General features: G+C 45.3%; 2 protein-coding genes across 2 annotated transcripts in view; both read right to left on the bottom strand.

Moving 5' to 3' along the window:
• SIN3B (SIN3 transcription regulator family member B) overlaps positions 1–8,558 on the bottom strand; it is a 36,423-nt gene extending 27,865 nt beyond the window's left edge. Inside the window, exons 1-5 of the mRNA XM_081935692.1 lie at positions 8,406–8,558; positions 4,832–4,938; positions 4,568–4,721; positions 1,881–2,147; positions 790–933 (exon numbers count right to left, since the gene is read on the bottom strand). Of these exons, the coding sequence (XP_081791818.1) occupies positions 790–933; positions 1,881–2,147; positions 4,568–4,721; positions 4,832–4,938; positions 8,406–8,543 (810 nt within the window). The 5' untranslated portion in view covers positions 8,544–8,558. The remainder of the gene's footprint in view (positions 1–789; positions 934–1,880; positions 2,148–4,567; positions 4,722–4,831; positions 4,939–8,405) is intronic.
• Positions 8,559–12,428: 3,870 nt separating this feature from the next.
• The window catches only part of NWD1 (NACHT and WD repeat domain containing 1), a gene marked incomplete at both ends in the record, with an annotated part of 38,953 nt that continues 34,882 nt past the window's right edge, over positions 12,429–16,499 (bottom strand). The window contains 3 exons of the mRNA XM_081939928.1: positions 12,429–12,709; positions 13,167–13,275; positions 15,174–15,730. Of these exons, the coding sequence (XP_081796054.1) occupies positions 12,429–12,709; positions 13,167–13,275; positions 15,174–15,730 (947 nt within the window). The remainder of the gene's footprint in view (positions 12,710–13,166; positions 13,276–15,173; positions 15,731–16,499) is intronic.

The following is a 16,499-nucleotide window of genomic DNA, read 5'->3' on the forward strand; positions in this document are numbered from 1 at the left end:
GGAGCACGGCCTGTTGTCCAAGGTAGGGACTAGCTTTCAAACAAAAGGCATTTTCTCTTCGGGGCAGCTGGGGGCTATTTGACTCTCCAGGGGCTTGAGGCTGCATCCAGCTGCTATAAAGATGAATGCTGTCCTTCAGTCGATACAGGAAATAAATCAACTATAATACAATAGCAGAGTTGGAAGGGACCTTGGAGGTCTTCTAGTCCAACCCCCTAGGCAAGAAACACTACATATACCGTTCCAGACAAATGGCCATCCAACATCTTCTTAAAGATTCCAGTGTTGGGGCATTCACAACTTCTGGAGGCAACTTCTGTTCCACTGATTAATTGTTCTAACTGTCAGGAAATTTCTTCTCAGTTCTAAGTTGCTTCTCTCCTTGATTAGTTTCCACCCATTGCTTCTTGTTCTGCCCTCAGGTGCCTGGGAGAATAGTTTGACTCCCTCTTCTTTGTGGCAACCCCTGAGATATTGGAACACTGCTATCACGTCTCCCCTAGTCCTTCTTTCTATTAAACTGGACATACCCAGTTCCTGCAACTGTTCTTCATATGTTTTAGTCTCCAGTCCCCTAATCATCTTTGTTGCTCTTCTCTGCACTCTTTCTAGAGTCTCCACATCTTTTTTACATCGTAGCGACCAAAACTGAATGCAGAATTCCAAGTGTGGCCTTACACCCAACAGAGAAAGCACCCCTTCCCACTCTTCCCACCCCACCCACTCAGCCTCCACATTTGATAGCCACCTCCTCGCATTGGCCACACCGTAGTTCTAGCAAAGACGTACCAAAGACCTCTTTGCCTCCGGAAGGAACTGTCCAAACTCGGATAGAAGATCTTCCTGGCCTCTGAAAAGATTTGCCACTTCAGTGAAGACCTCCTCTTCCGACATGCCTCGAAAAGGGCGGCCTTTTGTGCTTAGCTGCTCCTTCTGCAAGTTAAGAAAATGTTTTTAGTCATTAGATTTACTGTGTTTTTTGGAGTATAAGACATACCTATTTTCCCTCTAAAAGTGGGTGAAAATTTAGGTGCGCCATATAGACCGAATATGGCCATTTTTGGCCTCCCAAACCCTCCGTGTGTTGCATTTTCGCCCTCCCCGACCCCCAGAAGCACTCTGCAGGCCAAAAACAGGCCCGTTTTTGGCAAAAATGGCCTTTGCGGAGCAATGCAGAGTGCTTCCGGGCACCGGGGAGGACAAAAATGCAATACACGGAGGCCAAAAACAATTTTTTTCTTGTTTTCTTCCTGTAAATTTAGGTGCTTCTTATACTCCGGTGTGTCTTATAGTCTGAAAAATATGGTATATTCCACCTTCACTTTGTACAACTCAAGTCAATATACATAATACGTCTTCCTGTTTTTCCCCAACAAAGAAGTCATCTGAGGTGGACTGGCCTTGTGAGAGAAAATGACTGACTTAAGGTCACCCAGCAACTTTCAGGCCTAAGGGAGGACTAGAACTCACCTCACCTAGTTTCTACCAAGAACCCAACCCCAAACTGTCTCCCTGTTGTGAAATGTTATGCTAGTTGTGCCTGTTCAAAGCAAAACCAGCATTAGTCTAGGGTAGCTTCTCGTTTGGGGTACCCCACTCTCGGTTTAACAAAGTACAGCTCCTGTCTTCCCATTACATACATCCAAACAACAAACAATATAATGGTTTCTGCACAATATGCTTAGGACAGTGGCTGACTTCCCACAAAAATCCTCTCTCTGATTTTACCCTGGTCAGATGCAATTAGAACTCCGCTTCTGTGTTTGAGAATAAGAGAAACAGGAGGAAGACCGAACATATGCAAAGACAGATGCCCCCACCCAACATCCACTACTGCTTTCGGGACTGGGAGTGGGATGGGGGGAGGGATCCACCTTTACCTGATATGTGTGAAGGATCTCCAAGAAGGAACGATAGATTTCAGGGTGATCAAGAAATCGGGTCTTGATTTTATTCACGTAGCTTATGGCATTGTTGAACTCCACTGAATCGGATTCCAGGGGCATCTGAACCTTATCATCTTTGCACGGCTGTTGCTGCTGGCGGAAATCCTCTGGACAGTCTCCATGGTTGTGGGTGTTCTCCTGGCAGTAGTGCAGCATTAGGCTGCTGCCAGAGAGAGGGTTCTGAACCGGCTCCAGGGATATCTGGGGAAATGCAAGTCACTGTCTGAGGAATTAATTAAATCAGAACAAATTCTAAGAGTCATTCTGGGGTAAATGTAGGCACGAGGCTTACAAGTTACCCCTGCCCGTTGTCCCTCAACACACAGATAGAACGTGGTTGTCTCAGTATCGTTCTGATCAAGGCTTCCCGAGAGCACAAAGCAAACTCCTTATCCGGACAAAAACCCCTTTTATTAATTTCCTGTGAATTCTGCTCATTCACATCCAGCAAAGTCTTTCAAGGGAGGATTTACACAGTCACAGACCTTATCTGGCGTGGAGAGCTGACAGGCCGATATCTGTAAACCTTGACAAGGAGTCTCAGAGAGTCACGAACCAACTAAGCAAACAAATTGTCTCCTGCAAACTCCCCTCCCCTTTCGCTCATCTTTTATTTCCCCTGGGAGGGGCCATTCATCATCCACCTGTGGCCTTACTCCCAAGTTGACCCCTGTTCTTTAGCTGTTTCCTTCGTCTGGCAACTCTGTGCATGCACAAACTGGGAACAGGCTCCAGCTGTTCGTCTGCCTCACTGATGTCTGACTCTGAAGGCAGCTGATAACTGGCATATGGCTCTGGCCCCCTCTCTGCCTCCGACACAGAGCCCTCATCAGAGCCTTCCCCAGACTCCAGGACTGGCCCATGTTCCTCACCAACCTCCTCACTGTCCAAATCTGCTGCCAGCTCTGCTTGCCGCCGGCAGGCCACAACAAGTATCTAATTCATAACAGGGGTAGGAATGTAGCAAATGCTTGAATTGTTTGGATTCACCATGCAAGAAACGTTCCCTTTAAAGATACCAATAACGTTAGACTTGACTGCCTGTGGCTAGATTGGATCACTGCATTTTATCTGATATTAGAGTGAGCAATTACGTTATTTTTAAAGGTTTTTTCCAGAAAGTCAAGAAGAGAAAGGTAATTATCCCTGGCCCACCCACCCCTAGTTCCTTTTAAACAGAAACACTTCCAACCTGGGTATGCAAATGAGATGCTCTGCCCATTATAGGATGTACAGACCTACTCTGGATGGCAATACGTGACTGATCCTTTAGCACAGGGTTGTCAACTCGATTTCATTGAGGGCCGCATCAGGGTTGTGTTTGACCTCAGGGTGGGCATGGCCAGCTTGACAGTGGTGGGTTCCTACAGGTTCGGATCGGTTCAGCCGAACCAGTAGTAGCTTGGCGCCCTGGGTTGCTGGAACTGGCAGGGACCCAGGCTTGCCACGCCACCAAATTGGTTCTCCCGGCGGCGCCATAGGCGCCACCATCGTGTTTTGTGCTTCTGTGCATGCGCAGAGCATTTTTTATTTCCTCTGCGCATGCATGCACACACAGCACCTACGAGCGAAACGGCAGTAGTGACTGCTGGAACCCACCCCTGCAGCTCGATATCTGTTTTTGACCGCGACCCCTGCCAGTGAAAACAGAGCTCTGTTTTTGCAGGCAGAGGCACCGCGGGCCGATCCTTCACTGTTTCCAGGGTGGCCCCACGGGCCAGATCTAAGCACCTCATGGCCTGCGGGCCTTGAGTTTGACACTCCTGTTTCAGCATAACGCCACCAATATTTCTCTCTCAAAAGAAAGAGCAACTGTAGTACTTGGACCTCTTAACGCCAGCTTTTATTGATTCTCTCCTGCTACTTGTGTTGTTTTCAAGGAAAGCTGGACTGCCACTGCAAAGTCTCCTGGACCTATACAATGAAGCAGCTCTGCTGGGGAGAGGAAGGGCTTCATCACTGTTTCTGGGTGTTCTTCTCGTCCCAGGGAGAGGCGGAATCAAAGTAGCAATGCCACAATGATCCAAGGATTTTTTTTTTAAAAAAAAAGGGCTGTGAAAAGCTAAGTGAGAGACGATCCAGCTGCCTTGGATTGTCAGCTGCAGATACCAGGATAAAGGTAAAAGGTAAAGGTTCCCCTCGCACATATGTGCTAGTCGTTCCCGACTCTAGGGGACGGTGCTCATCTCCGTTTCAAAGCTGAAGTGCTAGCACTGTCTGAAGGCATCTCCGTGGTCATTTGGCTGGCATGACTAAATGCCGAAGGCGCATGGAACACTGTTATCTTCCCACCAAAGGTGGTTCCTATTTTTCTACTTGCATTTTTACATGCTTTTGAACTGTTAGGCTGGCAGAAGCTGGAACAAGTATGCGGCATTAGGGATTCGAACCACCGAACTGCTGACCTTTCTGATCGACAAGCTCAGCAGCCACTGAGCCACCATGTCCCTAGTAGTACCATAGAGCATGATTTAAAAAAAGTTCATGTGCTGTTTGCAGCTGTCTAACAGCTGAAGCAGAAGAAATTAGATCTCTTGCAGTGCATAGGATCATGAAGCACTGTTTATCATCACTAGGTACGAGGATAGGAACATCATAAAACATAGTAAAGTTCTTCGTACCTGGCCAGTGAGAGGTGACTGAACATTCAGCTTCCCGTTCTTTGGAATCTCTATTCGGTAACCCAGGGGCAAGAAAGCGTTGAAGCCAATGATGAGGTCAGGGTGTTCGTGGAACAGCTGAGAGACACGTCTGATGACACCTGGAGTGTCAATGCTGGAGACAAGACAAGATATGAAGAACGAGTGGGTGCTTAAATCAGGCAAAGGAGAAGGGATGTAGGAGAAATGGTTTGAGAAATGGAAGCTCTCCATGGTTCATGTTACCTCTGGCTCTTGAACTCCTTCATGATTTCCAAGAAACCGTTATAGGTGGCAGGATCACTACCAAAACGGATCTTCACTTGATCCAGGTAAGAGAGAGCATCTTCTACCTGCAAGAAACCACAAAGAGATATTGAAAGATCTCTCTCTCTCTCACACACACACACATATACAAATACCGAACAAGGGAAGAAATGTCATGAAGAGCAGGTAATTTTTGTTTTTTAAATTGGTTCCAATCCATGCTGAGGAATGTGCAAAAAGCAAAACAAGGCCACCAGTTTTCAGGTCCTATAGAAACATCCAAGATTCACAGCCAGAAAAAAAAATCTCCATTTTGCATTCAAAATGGATTTTAAAAGATTCAGATTTCCTTTACTTTCTGACAGGGCATGCTGGGGGGAAAAAAACACTGCGTGAGGCAATTTTTGTGCAGACTTTGTGGATGAGGCACCGTATCAGGATTTGTTTGCTTAGCAAAGTGGGCATGGGTCACCAAATGCACTGCCACATGGAATTGGTTTGTCTTATGGGCACTGCCAAAATATTATTTTTTTCTTGGCTATCAGTCAATACATCCAACCATTATTCTTGCATCTCAAGACGGCCTACTGTTTTACCTCAGGGTCGCCAACCATTAATCAGTATTTTATTTATTATCACAAAGTGAGCCAACTCTGCTGCCAAGCACTTTTGCTTTATAAGAGAGGAGACTAATAGAAGCCAATTCGTAAATGTGCAGGAGCCCATGTACACAGTCTAAAGCAGGGGCGTCCAAACTTGGGAACTTTTAAGACTTGTGGACTTCAACTCCCAGAATTTGGACACCCCTGATCTAAAGTCACTCCCAGAGAAGATGCACTCACACCATCCAAAACCCTGAACTCCAAACTGCCTCAAAGAACTCTCTTGGGAACTCAGACATACTGGCAGTCCTTGACTTATGACCACAATACAGCCCAACATTTTTGTTGCTGAGTAAGACAGTTGTTAAGTGACTTTTGCCCCAGCTTATGCTCTTTCTTGCCACAGCTGTTAATTAAGTGAATCGCTGAGATTGTTGATTTAGTAACACGGTTTTTAAGTGAATCTGCTTTCCCCATTCCCTTTGGTGGTCAGAAGGCAGCAGTGGTGGGTTATGACTGGTATGCCCCAATACAGGCGTACCAGCGCCTACCGGGAGTACCAGGTACTGTTCCGGTACGGTGCTCCGGAGGGCCCACCTGCCTGCCCGCGCTCTTTACCAGTATTTGAAGTTTTCAGGGCTTCCGCGCACTCAGTATACAGCACCTGCACGACGCTCCGCCGAGCAGCTGGAGCGTCGCGGGTAGTTAAGTACGCATGCGTGTGCTACGCGCATTCATGTGGTGGACACCCAGCCTCATTGCACTGTACCGGTTACACCGGGATCCGGAACGCACTACTGGAAGGCAGCAAAAGGAGATCACCTGACCCCGGGACACTGCAACATGTCATACATAGCAGTCAGTTGCCAAGCGTCTGAATTTTGATTGTGTGACCATGGGGATGATGCAACGGTCGTAAGTGTGAAAAACGGTCATAAGTCACTTTTTTCAGTGCTGTGGTAACTTCGAACAGTCACTAAATGAATTGTTGTACTTCAAAGACTATCTGTATAATGGACATGCATGAGGTGGCAACTATTCTAATCCTTTGACGCTCACTTTAGCTGATTCTTTTCATACAAGTGATTGGTATTCCAGGATACATCAAGAAAGGGATTCAACTAGTTTAAACAGTACCTCGGAGTACCCATTATCTTCCTAATCTGAAGGACAGATTCTGCAATCATTGCAGTGCAGCATTTTGCTATTGTGGCCGGGAATAGGTGGAGTACATCAAATATGATGAGTCCTCCCTTGCCCCTTTTATATTGCGATAAGGAGAAAAATACTGCACCAGATTATGGATAATTGCACTAGGCCCTGAAGAGGAATATGCACTTTTTTTCGCCTACTGGAAGTATTCCATCATGTTAACACTCACATTGTTATATTTAACCTGCTTCCCTTTACAGTTAAAAAAGAAATATCTATTTAATCTTCTGGATTTTGGGCTAGGTTGTAAGTTTAAGGTAAACTTACAGTTTTTAACCATATTAGTGTTGTAACTTTAGAGGGATGCCGAGGAGAGTTATAAATGTCTTTACATTTAATCAATTAGGATCTTTTCACTGTATGAATTATCCTTTATGAATTATGCCAGTGTTATAGCCAATGTTAGAATGATAAGAAAAACTGAGTGCGGCTGACAGCAGCAGAAGTACCAAATAGCTGAACAGCACTGAGCTGTCTAGCACTGCTAAGGAAATGGGAGGGGAATCTCAGCCATTTTTCCTCAACAGAACTGTGAAGAGGGGAATTTTAAAAGCCAGAAAAAGCCAGGAGAGTATTTTCAAGGAAAGTGGATGCTGGTGTGGTTCTATGTGCCCGGTGTGAAAAAACAGGAAAGGTGTGCAGAGCTCGTCTCTTGTACCCCCATTCTATGAGATGCTCAGATACAGCATTAGCCGCAACAGAATGGATGGAGCAATCTGTGTTTTGAAAAGGCGAATGGATGCGCCATATCTCACAAACCAGCCTGGGTTTAGGTAATAAGATGGAGGGAAGAACACAACCTCCACACCACCTCCCAATTCAAGACTGTTTTTCACTTACCACAAAGGCACTAGAGCAGAATGTGAAATTGGCTATTGTTATTTTTTGGGTGCCACACATTCAGAACCAGATTGTCATAATAAACTATACTTCCTAGAAATTAATCAGCATCCACCCATGCGATTTACTGCCCAAAGGAGGTTTCTAAGGAAAAAAAGATTATTTGACAATTTCCATTATGTAGTCATTCCTTTTTGCTTCTGCAGCTGCAATTTTGCAATCTGCATTTTTTTACAAGAACATCCAATTGCTGTCCTGATGCTTTCTTAAATGTTTGGTTTGGATTCTGTGCAAAACCAGCTCTCCCCCCCACACACACACACACACCAAGGAGCCTCCAGTATGGGCTTTCCAGTGACAAAAGGGCACATTGTTCACATCAGTATGAAACAGTGCCCCAACCCTGTTAAAATAAAATTGGGGGTGGGGGGGGAGAAGGATGCAAAATGTATTTGAACTGCCCCTTCAAGTACAGTAACCGATTTACAAAGAAATAAAAATGAAAACCATCAAAACACGTGGCACTTAGCCATTTTAAATTAAAGGTGCCAGCCCACTTTAAAAAAAAAACCCAAAACTTTTTGTTTTTAACTTGACAGCTCACAAAGTAAGGAAAATACTCCTCGAAAGAAAGAATGAAAGGGAAAAGGAAGGAGATGGACGGAGGCAAGAGGGGCTCCCACGCATCCTGCCTTTAACATTTGACAATGCAAAGGGTCCTCTAACCTTATGCAAAGGGGGCTCCAGCTCTGCGAGCAGCCCATCCCCACCAGCACCCACGGGGGGGGTGGAGAGCAGAGGGAGGGGAACCCCCACGTCCTGGGCAGGGGGGGGCAGAGATAAAAGGTCAATCCGTGGGGAGGCTCCCCCTTTCTCTCCCCCGCCCCCTTCAGACTTACGTGGACTGGAAGCTTTTCGGGAGCAGGCGCCGTCACCGCGCCCCCTCCTCCTCCTCCGGTCCCCCCAGTCCTGCCCCCCATCTTCGCTCCGCTGCTGCTTCCCCGGCCGCCTCCTCCTCCCCCTCCCCCCGCCGCCATGTTGGGGCTCCCGCGGCGGCGGCGGCGGCGGCAGCAGCGGCGGCGGCGGCGGCGACTCTTCCGCCCCCTTCCGTCAGCCGCAGCGGCGCGCCCGAAGCAGCCTGCGCCTTGCGTCAGTGCGCACGTTCCCCCGGACTCTAGGAGGAAGCGGCCGGAACCTTCGGGACGGGGGTCGAGGGAGGCGCCGGAAAGGAAAGGGAGCGATCTCAGCGGGAAAAGTGTCTCCAGAATAAGAGGGAAACCATAGAGAATGGAAGGAGAGAGGGGTGTCTGATAAGAATAAATGCTGGTGGTTTCCCATAGGCTCTCAATGGTTCATAGGGTTTATTTTATAGAAAGGTGATAATAAGTCGGAAACAGAGAATTATCGATAGTGATCATTGACAGTTATTGGTTTTTCTCTCTTTTTCTCAAGCGGGCAACGTTTCTTAGCACAGCATTAAATGTAGCCTTAAATGAGTCGTCAAAGTAACAATTATCACAGCCAACAGCCAGGCAAAGATAGATACTGCTACATGCAGAGAATTGGATCCTGGGAAATGGAGAAAGGGAAACAAATAGGGGGAAGTAGTTAAGATCAAGGAGGAGAAATGGAAGAAAGGCTACAGCGACACACCCAAAGGAGAGGGGGCGTGGACGGTGAACCTCCTGAACAATGAATACCAATTGCTCGCTGTATTAGATGCAGGGATTGAGACGTAAAGCCCCAGCTTCATTTCAGCGCGCAAAGAGTTAACATTGCAGAATTGGCATTATAGTCGCCCAGGGTCACTTAAAGTCCTATCCGCCAATTCTTAAACCGCAGAAAATGGGCACTGCCTGCAATTGCCTGGTTTGCTCGATGCCGTCCAATGGCGGTGGCCCTGTTGATCGTGTGCAAGAAAAACAAGGGAATGGGGGATTCTCCCATCATGGTTTCCCGCCGCCGTTGCTTGTCAAAATCAGCTGGTGGGTCTAATTGTGGGAGAGGCAAAGCAAGGTTAGGGGCGACGAAACTTGACCCAGGCTTTGACTGTTTTGCATGAGTGGATCGAAAGCATCCTAAGGTGGGTGGGAATGGTTCAAGGGAAGGGGATGGAGGTTTCATGGCTTTGCACCTCAAGTTTTGCCCCTTTGTAAATATATTGTGACCTTGCACTCACATACAAAAGGGATGGGAGTTGTTTTTATCATGGCTTGATGCTGCTTCCATATCATCATTTCTCATCCTTGACAGATTTAAGATGTGTGGACTTCAACTCCCAGAATGGCAGACTGGGGAATTCTGGGAATTAAAGTCCACACATCTTGAAGTTGCTGGGATTAAGCAACATTATATTAGTTAGAAGATGATTGCAGTTGTGTTCCAAAAGCAGTAGTAAGTGTAAGGACCAATTGTAAGTCACTTTTTTCTGTGCCAATAAAACTTTGGTCACTAAATGAATGATTGTCAATTGAGGATTGCCTGTACTGAGTAAGCCAGTTTTATATCTCCTATCATACACCCCAAATTTGATGGCACCAGTATTTCCATCCTGAAATTGGGAATTGATTTATGAAGAAACATTTTTTGTACAGTGATAAGTGCTTGTGTAATGTGAGCAACTCTACATAATACATATGTAGTCCTTGACTTGCAGTCGGGTGCTTGGCTACCAGCATGTATGTATGATGGTTGCAGTGTCCTTGGATCATGTGATTCCCCCTTTCCGTTTGACCTCCAACAAGCAAAGTCAGTAGGGGAAGATGGACTTACTTGATAACTGCAGGAATCACTTAACAAATGAAGTAAGTTGCTTAAATGCCAGAGCAAAAAAGATTGGAAAATCAGGCACAATTCACTTAGCAGTTGTCTTGTTTAGCAATGGAAACTCTGGTGACAATTGTGATTGTAAGCCTAGGACAGGGGTCAGCAACCTTAAACACTCAATTTGGACCCATTTCCCACAGAAAAGAAAACACCGGGAGCCACAAAGGTCCTAAGTGGAAGCCTCCCATTCAATTCTGGAACTGACCAGAAGTTCGGTTCCTCCACCATAGAGAATTTTCCTAGTGTGGCATCCTTTTTCCTCTACCTGTCATAACTTGAAAGCCCTATCAATTGTGGAGCTGGCTGGAAAACCCACCCCTTGCCATAGAGTCTTCTCCTGGCGCGCTATGCTTCTCTCCTCCCCCCCGGAAGTTCCTCTCAAAACGGATGCCAACCGGCGACAGGGAGCCGCAGTAGAGGGATGAAAGAGCCACATGCGGCTCCAGAACCACAGGTTGCTGACCCCTGGTCTAGGACTAATACAGTTTTACAATTTAGCAAATATCTGAGATAGGATTTTTAGAGGTTTATGTTCCTTTGTAAAAAAAAACAAAAACCAACAGAATAGGGAATACACAGTTGTTTTGTAATATTTGATTTATTTACAAACACATATGCGTTTTAAACCCATTTTGAATTCTGCAGCATTTCCCTTTGTAGATTGTTCTTGAACGGCATCATTTCCCTTAATTAGAAGATGTCATTCATTTAAAAAAAATCCAGTGATTATGAAATAATTTTGCACACATATCATCCTGACAATGAGTCTTCAAACATTCAGCTACCTGCCTTAAGAAAAGAATGGTCAGAGCTGATCATGAATATCCAACATGGATGGAGTTAGGTAGTCTGGAATAGAGAGAACCAGCAAGCCCTCAACTTTCCTGCAGCACCTGGGATGTCCTCCTACCATTGCCTGAAAACTAGTAGACCTGTTTCCTGCTGTTTTGAAGTAAGGAGCCCAAAATATTTGTAATGAAAACTTAACATAGGCTTGCTAAGAAAAAACAAATCCTATACACTCATACTTACTTACATTGTGAATTTTCCCCATAGAATAAAAAGAAACAAACAAAAAAGTACAAAAAAACCCTCTCAAAAGATATATAAATGACTTCTAACCTTCAATAGATAATTACAGTCTTATTGCCCTCCTCAATTTTAGATATTATATAAGTCCTCCTTTTAATTCAAATCTTTTTTAATCTTGAAATCCATAAATCATTATGTCATTTATTTATTCTTTCAGCAAAAAGCGCATATAAGGTTTCCGGTCTTTCAAAAAAGTTTTTGTTGTTGTTTTTCTCTTACACCAAAGAAATCAGTTTTGGCATTTCTGAGAATTCTGACATTTTCATAATCCAGACCCCCCCCCCCGAGGGGGGATGTCCTTATTCTTCTATTAAACTCATACGATACTTTCACATCCCAGTAGGAAAAATAAGAAGAAATAGCCTATCACTTTGCATTATGTAAGCTCCCCCAAATTTTAAGTGCAGCCTTCCACCGCTAAAAGATTGCTGTCTCCTACCTTAGGTAATCATTCTTTTCCAGAACTCAAGATTCAGTGATAATAAGGAAATAAGAAGAGGCTGACAAAATACCATCAATTTGTAATAATCTAATGTATTAATAAATGAAATGTATGAGTACGGGGGGAGGGACCACCTCCTGCATATTGTAACTGCCAAAATTTGTAACTTATTCCACTACCCCTTTCCTTCTTTATTTTTTTAAAAACCAATAAAATTTTGTTTAAAAAAAAGAAGAAGAAGAGGCAATTTCTTCTAGTGGTTAAGGGGCTGACCTAGGAACCAGACCATGAGTTCTACCTACCTTAGGCATGAGAATGGGCTGGGTGACTTTGAGCCAGTCACTCTCTCTCAGCTCAATCCACCTCACAGGGTTGTTGTGGGGGGAAATAGGAGGAGAGAGGAGTATAAAGTGTGTTTGCTGCCTTGAGTTACTTATAAACAATTGTAAAGGCAGAATAATAAACAAATATTCTAAGGAAGTGAGGAAACAGCCAAGTGAAGTTCACTTGTGGATGACAAGGTAGATATTTGAGTCACTCTTTGTCACTCTTTGTAGATACTTCACACAATCCTACAAATTTGTGATAACTTGTTGGTACACCTCTGAGCGTTCCTTAGATTGGCCCGAATCTCTCCTGGATCCTGGCTCTCTTTTAGCCGAGATCTCACTGTGTACGTTGCTTTAACACTGCTGAGCATATCATGGCAAAAGTTGATGGCCTGCGGGCAGCAGAATCTCTCCCGCATGAGGTAGCCAAGTTGTGTTGTTGCAACAAAGCCTTCAGCTGTTGACACCATCCTGGTAATTTTTGCATGCACAAACTGAACTGCTAAGAGGACCCCTGTGGAAAATGGGAACACGCCAATGTCACAACAAGGAACTCAAATTACATTCAGACATGTTTTCCACCCCACAGGGTGTCAACAGGAGGGATTGACAAGGCAGCTTCAACTACACAGTTGGAGCTCCTATCTTGAATTCTTTACCCCCTCCCCACCCCACACCTGCTTCAACATCCTACCCAGTGGTGGGTTGCAAATATTTTTACTACTGGTTTGGGCGTGCGCGCAACACTTTTGCACAGAAGTGTCTGGGCGGGTGGGCGGGACCTCCCGCCAATTTGGCTGAACCAAGCCAAATCTGGAGCAACCCACCACTGATCCTACCACACATCTGAAAGAAGGGAAAGCACCTTTGTTTATTCCTCCAACTTGATCACAAGCTTTGCTTTGAGATCGCTACCTCATAAGGTAACAGTATCCAAAAATGCAGATTCCTAAAAATATCAAATTGCTCACCTTGTGAGACATCCCACACTGTAACACACTGATCCAAATTGCTGACGAACAGGTACTGGTCATCTTTTGAAAAACATGCACAGAAAATGCCACGGGAAAAGGAATCTTCCTGGGAAGGAGGGAAGGAACAAACAAACAAATAAACAATGTTTTGGAAAAGTAGTTCAATTCAACTGGAAAACGACATGCAAGACACAGATCAGTAGAAGGTCAAACAGTAGAGAAATACTCTTGCTGGGGTGAGTCTCTGAAGATAAACATAAAAGATACTGTTGGAGCAATGGCGTACAGAAGGAAATTGTATTTTTCTAGAATTTCTCTTCAATGCAGTCAGATTTGAGCGATTATCTATTGCTGGGTATCTGTTTATCCACTTATCCCCAGTAGTCTCTGCCTTTAAAGTGGATTCTGTCCAAGTCCTTCCACTCAAGGAATGCCATCTCCATGGACCACACAAACAAACTATAGCCATAGCTAACCTGCCTCTTTTCTGGAAGCTAATATCTCTAGAATGAAAATTATGAATAACAGACAGGAGAATATATCTAAATAAAGAGGGCACCCATCAATGTAATAATAAACTCTCCCACAATCACATTTAATTTCTTGTAACAAAACAGATACAAAATTGCTTTCTTGGCATAGTACAGATAAGAGTTGTACTTTCCTTCTTCTAGAGCAGAGGTGTCAAACTCAAGGCCCGGGCCCGAATTTAGCCCGTGGGAGTGCTTAGATCTGGCCTGTGGGGCTGCCCTAGAAACAGCGGACTGGCCCAAGGTGCCTCTGCCAGCGAAAACGGAGCTTGTGAGGGCAGTGGGTGGCCCTCGTGAGCTCCATTTTCGCAGGCAGAGGGTTGCCTGAGGCTGTTACAGCCGAAAACGGAGCTCGGGAGCCCATTTTCTCTGGCAGAGCACTCGGGCCACCACAGGTTCCCCCCCACACACACACACACCCAACATGAGTGACATTGAGCTCCCTGGCCATGCCACCCCAGCCACCTCTCCCTCCCAAGGTCAAACACAACCTGATGCAGCCCTCAATGAAATCGAGTTTGGCACCCCTGTTCTAGAGGTTATATTTTTTAAATATTCCTATCTCAGGCATTTCCTGGCACTCTCCCATGCAAGTATTAACTAGATCTGAGTCTGTTTAGCTTTTTCAAGATCCTCTAAGGGCTGCCAATTACTGCGAAAAGCTTCATGTACTGAGATTGATATTTGAGGAAATGTTAATGTTTTAATTCCCCATCATGGCAGTTGTTCTGAAGTCTTCTGATGTTAATGCTCCTCTGTTCCCTCAGGAACACCTTCCATCTCTACTCTAATGCCAGTTCTACATTCTAACTGGACATATCAACTTTGTGCTGTAGGAAGTAAGCACTCACCCCTTTCCTAGAAAATTGAAATATCCTGGGAAATATTGAAAAGACAGAATATTATATTTCCCTGGATAAGAAATGGGGAAGCATGTTTTTAGGCAGGAAACAGACTGACTCTTAAGAGCCTCCACCTTTGTTAATGGGCCATTTAAAAAGCCTGGGCCAGCCTATTCTACATAACAAAGATCCCTCCCCTTCAGCTCTAGGGTGATGGGATTAAGGCATGATAGTATTAGCCCTTTATCCCTCTCACCACAGGGTACCTGGGAAGAAGCAATGCTCAACCAAACTTGGACTCAAAGCACAACCTAAAGAGTTGCCACTGCATGGCCCCATGGGAGTCTGACAACCAATCAGAATATATTTCTTATACAGGAACAGGAAACAGGGAGGTGGGGCCAAACAGAGAGTATAAAGCCAGGAACTTTCAGAATCTCGCTCTCTTTTCTTCTTCACCCAACATCTGGAAGCATGTGATCACCTTTTCCCCTAGGACCTCAAGCCATGTGATCCTGTCCACCACTAAACCATCTTTCCAAGCAGCCTCCATGTTTCCAGTGTCTTTCTCCCCACTTGGAACTGAACCCAGAAGGACATTTCTTCCAGCAGTGCAAGAGCAGAAATCCTACCTTCTGGAAAAACATCTGGTGCTCCCAGGAGCGGAGCTGAACATCCCAAAGACACAGCCGTGAATCTTCTGAGCCACTCAGCAGCCATTTCTCTCTATGGCTGGTCGTCAGGCAGGTGATGGAGTTCCCATGAGCTTCTAGTGGGAACACATGGGCCTCCAAGCAGTAGTACATGAAGAGCTGCCCATTAGTCATTCCATAGAGCACCCGGTATCCAGATAGAAGAGCCATGTTAGAAATGGTTGCATTAGGGATTTGTGTATAAAAGGTGTAATCTGGCCGGTCAATCAAGAGACCCATTTCTTCCTGATGCAAATCTAGAATCTGCACAAGGTCATCACAAGCAACTGCCAGCTGATTTTCATTCTGAGTTAGTGCCAAGCTGCAAATAGGTTTTTGGTTCTCTGCTGGAGGGATGCAACCAACATCTTGCCTGGAATCCAAGGGAAACACCAGCACTGTTCCAGAAACCAGCCCCACAAAGAGAAGATTCTTCTGCTCAGCCACTTCCAGACACTGGACTGGAGCCGATACATCCAAATTATCATGCTCCTTTCCTGGTGGGAGACAAATATCAATAAACACTGCCGATTCCTCCCGTTGAGGGTACTTCTCGACTTACGACCACAGTTGGAACTGGAATTTCTATTGCTAAGCAAGGTGGTTGTTTAAGTGAGCTGTGCCCAATGTTACAACCTATTTTTGCCATGGTTGTTAAGAAAATCACTGCAGTTGTTAAGTGAATCATGCCGTCATTAGGAGAATCCAGCTTCCCCCGTTGACTTTGCTTGTCAGAAGCCAATTGGAAAGGTGCCAAATGGCGATCATATGACTCCATGACTCTGCAACTCTTGTAAATATGTAGGCCAGTTGCCAAACACCCAGATTTTGATCTCTTGACCATGAGGAATGCTGCAATGGTCGTAAGTGTGATAGCCAGTCGTAAGTCACTTTTTTTCAGTGCCATTGTAACTTCAAATAGTCACTAAACAAATGGTTGCAAGTTGAGGACTACTCTGCATAAGTATGAGGACCTGTTGTAAGTCATTTCCCCCCCCATTGCTGTTCTAACTTTGAATGGTCCCTAAAGAAATAGAGGACCAGCTATACTGGGCTACTGGAATTGATGCCCAACTGCTGCATCCTCCAACAATCAAGTACCGTATTTTTCGGAGTATAAGATGCACCTTTCCCCCCCCCCCCCAAAAGGGTGAGAAAATCCAGGTACGTCTTATACACTGAATACAGCGTTTTGGCCTCCCAAAACCTCACCCCCTTTGCAAAAGTGGCCGTGCATAGCCTTTAGGAGACTTCCAGAGTGCTGCT

The sequence above is a fragment of the Natrix helvetica genome (assembly GCF_964273705.1).
Source record: "Natrix helvetica genome assembly, chromosome: 1".
Lineage (NCBI taxonomy): Eukaryota > Metazoa > Chordata > Lepidosauria > Squamata > Natricidae > Natrix > Natrix helvetica.